The sequence below is a fragment of the Pituophis catenifer genome, unplaced genomic scaffold (assembly GCF_029215685.1).
Source record: "Pituophis catenifer annectens isolate HBS135680 unplaced genomic scaffold, rPitCat1.0.hap2 SCAF_2, whole genome shotgun sequence".
Taxonomy (NCBI): Eukaryota; Metazoa; Chordata; class Lepidosauria; order Squamata; family Colubridae; genus Pituophis; species Pituophis catenifer.
Window position 1 is genome coordinate 75367897 of NW_027256882.1, and position 12246 is coordinate 75380142.

The 12246-nt window shown below is 37.5% G+C and overlaps 1 protein-coding gene across 2 annotated transcripts in view; it reads right to left on the reverse strand.

The window, feature by feature from the left end:
• Positions 1 to 12246, reverse strand: part of CACNA1D (calcium voltage-gated channel subunit alpha1 D) — a 225277-nt gene that overhangs the window by 106632 nt on the left and 106399 nt on the right. For both annotated transcript variants that reach the window (XM_070936968.1, XM_070936969.1), the window contains exon 8: positions 5364 to 5533. In XM_070936968.1, the coding sequence (XP_070793069.1) occupies positions 5364 to 5533 (170 nt within the window). The remainder of the gene's footprint in view (positions 1 to 5363; positions 5534 to 12246) is intronic.

Genomic DNA, 12246 nt, shown 5'->3' on the forward strand with positions numbered 1-12246 from the left:
GGGGAGGGCGAAAATGGCTTTCCCCACCCCCCGGAGGCCCTCCGGAGGCTGGAAATGGCCTGTTTGCCAAGTTCCAGTGGGACCAGAAGGCCCGTTTTTCACTCTTCCCAGGCTCTAGAGGCTTTCTAGGAGCCTGGAGAGGGCGAAAATGGCCTCCCCCCCCCCGGAAACCGGAAATGGCCCATTTGCCAACTTCCGGTTGGCCCAGAAGACCCGAAAATCAGCTGGCAGAGCCAACCTTGTGTGCCCACTAATACGGTTCCGCGTGCCACCTGTGGCATGCGTGCCATAGGTTCGCCATCATGGCCCTATACCATTTCAGACAAATGGTTATCCAATCTCTTCTTAAAAACTTCCAGTGTTGGAACCTTCACACCTTCTGGAGGCTAGTTGTTCCACTAATTAATTGTTCTAACTGTCAGGAAAAATTGTTCTAGCTGTCAGGAAAATATTCTATAATCTATCATTCTTAGCCAAGATCAGACTGGAATAACTGTGAAAACAGAGATGAATCACTTCTTCTAACAGTTATGCAGCTCATTCAATGTCTTTTACTGAATAATGAGCATCCAAATAGTTTTATAAGAGTATCACATGGAGTACATAAAGATTAAAGTTGAATTACAGAATCGCAAATTGAGCTTGTCTTTCTGTTTATGCTAACTGTTTTTCCTACCTGGCTGAAAGTGTTAATTCCTGCAAGCATAAATTGCATATGTATATTAGCACTCAACCTCATGATAGGCAGTGAATCCAAAAAGCTCTATTTGTGATAACTGTCGGCCAAAACACATTCCTACCAGGCTTACAAACCCCTTAGCACATACTGTGAAATCTCCCTTATTTGTATGTCTCTGTGAAGTTTTTCTAAAGAAAGAATGGTGGACTTTGATCTCTGACTGAGCCTGTAATTCTAAGCATATTTATCAGGAAACAAGCCTGACTAAACATAGTGTGACTTTCTACTAAATAAGATGCAATAGGGAGGCTTAGACATAAATAAATCAGTTTCTCCACAGATTCTCAGCAGAGAGCTAGAACAGTCTAAGCCAGCCCATATCCAGTTCTAATTCATCCAAATATTCCAAATCAAAACAAAAAAGAAAATAATGATGACTGTACAACTTTAATATGCAAAACAGTAAGATTAAGAAAGACCAAACAAATCCTGCAATAGAGTACTATCAATAATAGAAGATTAACTTCAATGGAATTTGTATATTAAAACTGCCCCATCTCAGGACACAGCATTCGGCAATGCTAAAAAATAACAATATTGGTGCAGCAAATGTGTAAAAACATTTTGTCATGTAGAACAATCTGTGTCACTAGTTGTACTCATCAGTTGACAAACAGTGTGCTCTTTTCATAGAAGATAGCAAGTGCTTAATTTTCTGTTACTTATCAATGGTTATCACACAATGGTATTTTAAGTGGCAGTGTTTGTGAGAATTAAAAGAGATATCTGCACAATTTCATAGGCACTCTAGATTGTGTTTCGGGAAACATGGATTAGCAGAGGCAAAAATGAAAAAGGAAAACCCCCAATCAAGCAAGCCAATAAATAATCTTATGAAACATTAAGGTTTTAATTTGGATTGATGTTAAGGTATTCTGAGATATCACATCTAGTCTACTAGCTACTCTGCAACATGTCCCATTAACATCTCTCTTGGTTATAGGATGCTATTTGATATGCAGCACAAAGTACTGCTTTAAGATGTCATTAACAATAAGTCATAAGGACAGTAGATACTTAGTCAGGAGAAAAGAACATCTCTGCAGACCAAGTTTCTAGTGTGAACATTCTGAGAGCTTGACATGTTTGTCTCTAAAATTAGCTGAGGAAGTAGATGAAATGGTTCTTCCCTTTTGCAAGTTCTATGTATTCTATCTCCAGAAAGTCAATTTTTTCCCACTTCCACAAAATATTACTATCCTATTTCAATTGTTCTATAGCTATCTTTTATTTCTAAAGGAAGATTGAAAATATAAAGGATTTTCCAGCAGTCCAATTCTGCCTTTTTTTAAATATGTCTATGGATCTAATTGCTCAAAAGTGTCAGTGAAGACACAGAAAGTCCCAACAGAAGAAGTCTGGAGTGGTGCAAGAATAAGATGGCATGTCAAAGATGTTTAATTTGATATAATGCTGTCCTGTTTAGAAATTGATGTATGTTTAAAGAGCTCACTATTACATCATACATTTCTACGCAGTATTTATAGGTATATAAATCATTTATCATTAGGTAATGATAAATTTATCATTAGATAAATTTATCATTAGGTATAATTAATTAAGAATTAATTAACAACAAAAATGCAGCCTGACATTTTGAATTGAAGTAAGCATATGCAATAATACAGTATACGTGTTTCAATTTGCATGTATCTACATAAATGTGCATCTTTCCCTAACATTGAGGAATTTAAATGGGATCTACTGCTACAAATAAGATAAAGAAATTGTTCTCAGTCATGCAAAGTGACCCTGGAACTCACTAGATGAATCCCAAAAGACACAGGCCTGTGAAAGCTCAAACCAATCCTCTTTTCTATACTTTTGGAATGTCTAAAATGTATGGCAGGAGATAAAGTGTAGATAACAAAAGGTTATATTCCTTCTGCCAGGAAAACTTAAGCTTCTACTTTATGTTACATAATATATTCCATACTGTAAACATGCTATAAATCAAATAATAAGACATAATTGTCATGAACAGGGTAATTCCCAATTCCTAGCCATTGTTTTGTGGCTTACTCTCACTTGCCTGACTTTTAGAAATAAAAAATAAAAAGTTAACAGTTGTCTGACATCTAAACATCAATATGAGGTGTGTGTGTGTGTGTGTGTGTGTGTGTGTATGTGTATATATATCAGGGATGGGTTCTATTTACCTTTACTACTGATTCTCAATGACGTTGGGGTCAGTGGGCGGAGCCTCCCACCGGTTTTACTACTGGACCGGTTCTATAGAACCGGTCTGACCATACATACATACGTATGTACGTACGTGCGTGCGTGCGTGCGTGTGTGTGTGTGTACATACAAATTACAAACTTTATCTCTTGAATGAATGTCAATACTGTATATACTGTGTGCCTCTCCTAATTAGTGGAATATGGACAACATTATTTTGGCTTGCAAGATATTATTTAGATTAAAGATTTGTGTTTGCACAAAAGAGTATTAACATGCTTGAGTAAATCTGGACTTTGGTTGTGCTTGTGGCCTATTGGTCAAAGTCAACCAATAGAGTCCTACTGTAAGCATAGAATGTAACCATGTGGCATGGATGCAGCTAAGGCCAGTATTCTAGTCTAGACTGTACTTTTGTATTTTACAAATAAATGTGAAAGCTTTCATAAACCAACTCTAGGATAATAGTGGAAGTCAGAATCTGGGGGCCATCTGGCGACAGTCATAGTATATGAAAAATTGTAGGTTGAATGTAAAAGGAATAAATAAGAAGGGGCATGAGTTTAGAAGTGGAATAAAGAAAAAGATAGACTTTGTGTCTTTAAGCATAAGAGAAAGGGAAAGTTGCAACAGATCTAAAAGAAAGAAGGTAATTGGGGAGATGAGTTGATGAATTCATACAGAGAAAGTAAAGTTTAGATTTAATAGGGTGGAATTGGCATCATCTAGGCTCTTCTGTTGCATACAAAAGCAAGAATCAATACATTGATGACTGAAAGAAAGAGAAAATGCACGCTAATTTTGGTAGAAATAAATAATGGCTGTGGAAGTGCATGAAAAGGGGTAGACAGGAAGTTTTCACCACAGAGAATGAAATTAATATAAATGTAATAAAATGATTTAAAATAAAACCAAAGTGAGGGAATGTGGGAGAATTCAGAGTTTTGTATAATAAGGTTAATATCTGAGAAAAAACTGGTGAAAAGAAAGTAATAAATGTGAGAATTCTGAAAAATGGTCTGCATTGTTCTTGATAGAACTGGAGAAGTGTACAAATGGGATTTGCTAATGGAATGGCTATGCTACTTAGTTAACATATGTATAAAGAGGGTATTTGTACTTGATAATTAGGAGAATACTGTCATTGTTTTGTTATATAAAGGGAAATAATGCAAGAGAGAATGCAAAAACTACAGGAGTACTAATATGTTACTCCTAGGAAAGAATTTGGCAACATACTGGTGGATGGGGTTTGAGAAATCAGCAAAATTTGAAAAATGCTGGACCGGCAGCATGCTGACCTCATTTGGGAAAAACATATGAATCTGAGAAAATTGATTGTATGTAATCACCTTCTGCCTTCTCCAACCTGATATTCTCCAAACTTCTAAAATTCTCAACAAGTTTACTCACTATGTACTCCCCAAAGTGTCGATGGAGATTCTCAGTCATCCAAGTCATGGTTGTCCTAAAGCAGGGGTGAAATGCTGCTGGTTCGGACCGGATCACTCAATTCAGTAGCAATGGTGGTGGGTGGTTCAGAGAACTGGTAGCAAAAATCCCTACCCCTCCCATGCCCAGCTGAGCCACATGATCATCAGAGGCTTTTTTTTTTTTTACTTTTAAAAGCATTTTTTCTACAACCTCTTCGGCAGAAAAAATGCTTTTAAAAGTAAAAAAAAAAAGCCTCTGATGATCGCGCGGCTCAGCTGGGATCGTCAGAGCCTTTTAAAAGTATTTTTTTACAACCTCTTTGGCCGAAGAGGTTGTAGAAAAAATGCTTTTAAAAGTAAAAAAAAAAAAAAAAGTTGGCCACGCCCACCGTCACCTTACCCCCACCCCCACCAAGCCACCCCCACAGAACCGGTAGTAACAAATTTTACATTTCACCACTGTCCTAAAGGTGCTTTTTCAAGAGGCAAATCGGACTTTCTGTTCAGCTCTGAAGAAAGCTGAAGAAGGGGACATGCATCAAAGGAAAGTTCTGCATTGGACTTCTCAGGGCAAAGAGAGATGTGGGATGGGGAATTATAGCATGGAAGCAAAAATGGGGATCAGGATCTAGGATACTCCCCCGAGATAAGCCAACAATGTTGAAAACACAAGGTTTTCCGGAGAATGGGATGCTTTGGAGAAAAGGAATTCCTGCACTGAATACTAAAGGTGCTTTTTCAAGAGGCACTTGGACTTTCTGTTCAGCTCTGAAGAAAACCGAAAAAGATTCTTGGATGAGAGTGAAAGGGCTTCAAAGAAAAGCAAGAAAGTCCAGTTGCCTCTTGAAAAAGCACCTTTGGTATTCCCCAAAGCCATGATGATGAAATATTCTGGAATTGCTGTCCCAACATATTTGGAGGAATTCAATTAGAGAAGGTTATTGTAAATCATTTTTACAACACAGAATCTTCTTTTATCAGTGATCTTTAACTGAGGAGCTTTGACATACTATTTCGTTTGCCTTCTCCATCACCTTCCTCTTCATTCTCTGGGTCAATGTCTTCTGCTTGGGTAATCCAATCCAAATAACCTTTGAGGTCTTCTTCGAGCTGTTGTTTTTCACGTAGCTTTTGAAAATCTCCCCTGGCCTTGGCTTTTTCTCTTTCCTTGGAAAACTCTCTATGGATGCAGATAAAACATGAGATATACTGATTTACGAAGCTTTCAACAACAACAAAATTCAAACCCCCATATTTTTTCTTTATTTTTTCTTGACAAGATTATATAAATAAAGAAGATTTACAAAAATACAAACACTTTCCACATATCACATAGCAATTCACATCACTTGCCATGCTACATTCCTTATGCCTTATACTTTTAAGGACTCATAACAATATGCATTCCAAACCTTCATCTGCCAGACTTGCTCTGGCATCATTCTGGATCTCCTCTGAAGTAGACTGGACGTAATGCTTTCTTTCATCTTCTAAAATATAATTAGGGTCTCAAGTGACCTGTCAGCTATTTTATTTATTTGTTTTGTCTAATTTATATAGCCTCCCATCTCACATGAAGTATCCCTGGACAGCATACACTATAACATACTATTAAAATATAGTGCAAAACAAATTAAAAACAACACAATAAACATAGGTAAAAACAAAACCACAAGCAGGAGAATATTACATATAGTGCAGCCAACATGCAGGTTCCCTAATACCAGAGGATCCCCAGGCTTGTTTTAAGAGCTTTCTGGAAAGTAATGAGGATTGACGCTACCCTCACCTTAACAGGGAGTGTGTTCCAGGTAGTGGGTGCTACAGCAGAAAAGACTTGCCTTTGGGTCCCGTGAGATGAAGCTCACTGCAGACGGGACCCACAGCATGCCTCTCCTGCCAGTCCTAGTGAGACAAGTCAATGTAATTGGGAAAAAACAGTTCCTCCGATACCTGGCCGCATGCCATATAGGGCTCTAAAGGTCAAAACCAGCACCAGAAGCAAACTGGTAACCCATGCAGCTCATGAAGCAGAGTTATGTATAATGTGTATACATAACTGCCTGTGCGCTTGCATTTTACACCAGATGAAGCTTCCCAGATACTCTCCAGGGCCAGTCCCACATAGAGTATAGCACAACTGTTTGATGATTCAGATTTCAAAGGTTTCTAGTTCCAAATCTAAGTAAATGCCTTCCAGGTACAAAACTGCTATACCTGTCTGAATTTGGCAGGTGTTTTTATTCATTGTCCAGAGAACATCAGATTAACAATATAATGAATATATAAAAATGTCCTCAAATAGCACACTGTGATGATAATATTTGGTCACTAATACCTTTATTGATTGTGCAACACCAAAGATCAACATTGTTGGATTCAGAATCATATCTTCTCAATAGCAGCCCCTGCCCTGCCCTGCCCTCACCCTCTTTGAGATACAGATGGTTCCAACCCTGTTAGTCTTTTCACAAGATATTGAAGACTTGGCTGTTTTCCCAGGGATTTGGATCAGATAGTTAGATCATCTCTGTTGTTTATTTATTTATTTATTTTATTTTATTTTATTTTATTTTATTGTATATATGTGAATGGTGCTATTTATTTTTGAGCGCCTAGGGTTATATGTTGTGGGCTTTTCTATGTTTCTAATGCTTGTTAGCTAAAGAGAGTCAACTGCATTTAACGGGTAGCTATAAAGAGACATACAAATGATGAATGAATACATAAAATGTTGGTTTTATTTTTATTTTTGTTAGACTCTTTGTGTTGGAGAATGGAAAGCTCTTATGTTCTCTTCCTATTTATCCTTAGCTCTGTTGAGAAAAGGAATGCTGTCAAAGTGACTTCGTTTGCTTTTGCCCGGAAACTGAAACTGACAGTTCATTGCCATTTTCTATTTAGTGCATCATTATTTAAATGCCTTTTTCTCTTAATCCTGTGTGTGCTATGCTGCAGCTGTTTTTAGGGATGTATCCACATAATTAACTGAGCAATTTCTTAATAGAGGAATCCAACATGGCTGTAGGAATTGCCAGGAATATATATCTTTACAAACCCATTACTTTCCCATATAGAAGGGTCATTCAGGGACATGCCAGAACATTAGTCTCTTGCTGTCCTCAAGCAGGACAATAAATTCAGGTTATAGATATAAATGTATGTTTGAAAAGTGTGTTCCCATGACTACCCAGAGAAATAGCGGTGCTTCCAGTAGAATCTGCCTTCACAGAAAGCATCCTCTGGTGGTTAGCATAGTTCCCGAGGAGCAGATTATCCCGCCTCATTAAAAAAAAGGTCTTCCACTTGTAAATAAGAAATGATTCTCTTACTGCTTCAAATATTTTATGTTAACAATATAATAACCGCTGAACGGTTGACATTTTAAATGTGCCATTTTAAAAATGAACCTGTTTAACAAAAACAACCGCTATTTCTATATAATTCATTCCCACTCTACAAGGGGGCTGATTTTATAATATGAAGGTAACAAATCCACTGGATGATAAGTTACATTTTGAGCAGATGTGCCCAGAATCAAGGTTGTGGTCTTGACTGAACCAAAAATTCAACAGGAAGGCAATAAATAAAACAATTCTGAAAATCAAATCAAGTGTGATGAAAAACATTAGTTTCCTGTGGCTTGTTTCCAGAAAGAAATGTCCTGTTTAATGTTGAGAATGAATTTTTGATTGAGAGCCCTAGGTACTTCATATTTTTGCAAACAAAACAAATAACCTCCAATGATATAGCTTTGTGGTTTGCTTAACTTTAGTTTTTTAGGTTGTATGGACCTAACCATTGTGTTTTATAAACTAGCATCATCAATCATGGTAGCTGTTGTCTATCCACTGCAGGATGAAGGCCTCTTCCACATGTTTCCAACCAATATGATCCTGAGCTTTCTTTTGTCAATTGGGCCTGCTTTATAAACTGTATAACATAGTTTAGGACGTTTTATGAATCACACTAATTATGGCTTTGTTGTGGAATATTTTTTTTTATTATTATTATTATTTTTAATTTGATTTATATGCCGCCCTTCTCCGGAGACTCAGGGCGGCTTACAATGCATTAAGCAATAGCCTTCATACTTTTGTATATTTATACAAAGTCAGCTTATTGCCCCACAAACTGGGTCCTCAATTTACCTACCTTAGAAAGGATGGAAAGCTGAGTCAACCTTGAGCCTGGTGAGATTCGAACTTACAGTAATTGCAGACAGCTGGTGTTAATCACAATGCTATCAATCTGCTGAGCCACCAGGCCCCTTAGTAGGTATTCAGGAGCAAAAAGATCTCTCGTTAATTAATTAATTAATTAATTAATTAATTTTTAATTATGTGCTTTGCTGAAGCAGCTTTGCACTAGCTATAAAAGAATTGCTCTCTTGGTCTGTGGCCTTGTGCGATTCACAGCCAGACCGCTTTGATGCTTTTTGTCTAAACAGATTTGCATAGCCAAGGAGTTCCTGAAAACAGGGAAAAGCCCAAATTTTCTGTAACAAAACAATATTAAACTATAATGGAGGAAGAAGAAGAAAAGAGAAGCAGTGCTTCAATTTAGTGTTAAAGGAGAATTTCAATCACATTTGCTTTATACTGCTCTTGAATGTAAATATTTTAAACCTCTTTGTACAAGAGAAGAAAATACTGTTTCTCCAGAGTTCTGAGCTTCATTCAAACAAGGTTACTTGTCAAATTACTGTCAAAAAATACAAGTGATACTCTGCTCAACAGCTCCCCACTTGAATTCTCTTTTCCCCACCAACAGATGGATGAAATAGATGCACTTAAAGTGAGTAAGATAGTGAGGAGATTAAATGTTTTCACAGCTTGTTCAATAAACCATGATTAAGAAAACTATAATTTCGCACAACATGCGGACTCTGGTTTTTAAAAAGCTGTCTGAACTAGTGGCAATCAATGCATGATACCAAAGTTCATACAATAATTATAATTAGGTGCTTGTGTGTTCAATTATAGAAACCACCCCATTAGATTTAGAGGCCTAAAACAGCTTTAAATATAGATTCAGTTAATTAGATCTTTAAAATTTTGCAATTGCAAACAGTGTGAATCGTATTCTGAAGAGATAATAAATTACAGTGGTTAAAATATTTTTCATCAATCAATTCAATTTCAACCAACTGCACCCATTAATTAACTACCCGGTTTAATATGTATACTGCAAGGTTCCTTTTTTAATGGACTTAGTGGTCAGCAAGGACCCCTTCTCACACTTACAATTGTATAAAAATGTTTTGCTTTCCTTTACTGGCTACATTCGTGTTATGGCTGGCTGAGTGTTAAATTGTAAACTGGCATGTCTACGTTCACAACTTATCTTAATTGCTAACACTCTGGATGGTTTTGAGGAAATGATTCACTTCTTTCTGTAAACTATGCCTGGTAAGGGCATTTTGAAAGTAAGAGAGATAGAATTCCAAAATATTCCCCCAGTTATTTGGAATGTTAAATAAGGGAAAATGTCCTTATACTCTGTCATGTGGTGATTGTTATTCAAAAGACTTTGTCTGGAGCATGTACTGATAACTCTGACTTAAACTGAAGCATGTGCACATATAATATTTTCAACAATACAAATATATTAGATAAGTTTGCATCAAGATTATGTTCTTAAACTGAAATAGCAAATCAAAGAATATATAGTTTGAGGCAAATAAAATCCATATAAATGAGAACAGATGCAGGAAAATTTTAATCTGAAATACGATTGAGGAGTGATACCTGATGGACAACAGTGATTGAAGTAAAGTCTTCCTAGTTCAGGGGTGTCAAACATGTGCTGTTGCAGCGTCACATGACTTTTCAGGACTTTCCCTCCCTTTACTAAACCAGGTGTGGGCATGGCCAGCATGTGACGCATCTGGCCTGCAGGCAGGGAGTTTGAAAGCCCTGTTCTAGTTCCTTAAATCAAAGTTGGGCAACCTGATGTCTTCAAATGTTTTGGGTTGTAACACTCACATGACTAGCCAGCATAACTAATGGCCAGATTTAGTATGAGTTAACATTCAAAATAGGTAAGCATCAGTTTCCTACATCTAACTTAATCTTATGAGATAACTAGAAATTAATTAAGATAGTCTTATTCACTAAGAGATCTATCAACTGGCACCATAATTAAAAAAATCAAGGACATCCAAGTTATCTCTGTTAATGCATGGGCCAAATAAAGTTATGATAGAGGTCAGACAGCGAGCCCTTCACTTAGACCTGTAGAGTGGCCAATCCAAAGTTTTAAATTATTTTAACAGTAGTATCTGTCATAAACTTTTCGCTGTTCCTATTTCCTAACATAACTTCTAGAAGGCAATTTTACATTAGTAAAGTTTAATGCTGAAAATGGTTGGACACCAAGTTCAGAAACATCCCATATTTGGAGCCTATGCTTAGAAAAAGCCACAAAGAGAGCCTGGCATGTTTTACTTAGTGCTTTGGATTAATATTCTCCATCTTTGCTAAATATACAAGTTGTCTTTAAGTAGAGGTTGTGCACTTTTTACTAACAGATCCATCTGCTGAAATGTCTATAAAAGTTGCTAAATGCTGATCGGTTGTAACTGCCATCAGAAGCTGCAGGGTTTGTATCATAATTAGCATGCTTGCTTTGCCTATTTATTGTGGGCTTAAAAGTTAGAAAGTTTATAATATAAACTACCTGCTCTTTCTTCCTAGCATGCTAATGTCCTACTTTATGATTTCATGCTGTATTTGTGTATAATTAATACACAAAGTATAAAATTAATTCTACATGCAGCTGTCCTTGAAGAGCATTCCGAAGCTTCAAAAAGCTTCTGTTCATCTGGAATGCAGAGCCCATTTAATGTCGCTGCTAAGTGAACCATATTGGCTCCCTATGGGTTCTGGGTATAATTCAAGATCTGCTTGTGTTTACTTGCAGGACAGCCTCACTGCAATAGTTTCTGACTGCCCCATCAGATCTGGCAGAGGGGGCATACTCTAGATTCCCTCAGTGAGACACCATCATCTGGTAGGTCCTAGAAACATTTGTTCTGTCACAGCACCTGCCTTACTGAATAGCCTCCCTCCAGAGATATGGATGGCCTTGACCCTAGACTTTTCAGAATACTGTGAGGTGGTGGCTGTTCCCCAGGTAGTGGGGGCTAGGCTATTAGTTCTGAAAATCTGACTATCAACCCTGAAGCTGACCTGGCTGAAGCCATCTTGGAGCTTCAGTGCTGCCACACTGGAGCAAGAGATAGGGAGGGGGGATTAGAGATAGCCAGGGTTGTGTAGTCAAAATAACATTCCTTTGCCTGGGAACCAAGGACGTTCTCACACCTGGCCGGAGGAGGGAGGAGTGATGTCACCAGACCAGCAGATGCTGCTGTGATTGGGCCATGTGACTGATTGTTTGGGATTGGGGGAAAAACTTTTACTTTTAATTAGGTGAAAACCAAGGGGCCCTTCAGGGTTGGTTTTCACCAGACATGTGCCAATTTGATATTTCCAATAAAGCTATTCTTTGAGGAATCCACCTGTTTTGGCATTTTGCTTGAAATGGATCTATTCCTTGGAACCCTGACACTGGCATGGATGTATGCTATGGTGCCTATTGAGATTTCTATTGCATGGAAGCAGGGTAATGGGTGTTCCTTTAGTGTTTAAGATTGATATATTTTGCTTTGTTTGCTGCACAAAGTTTCACTGGATCAAAGGGTAGGCATTATATGTTTGTTTGATTAATAAATAGATGATATTTATATCAGAAAAGGGGTAGTTTTCCTCCATCTCCCTTAGTCAGCTTGTGCCATGCCTTCTATTTATAAATATAACCCTTCAGATTATTTTGCGCAACAGGAACCGCTGGGAACATAGAGAATGTGACCAATGCAGACTAGAGGAGATT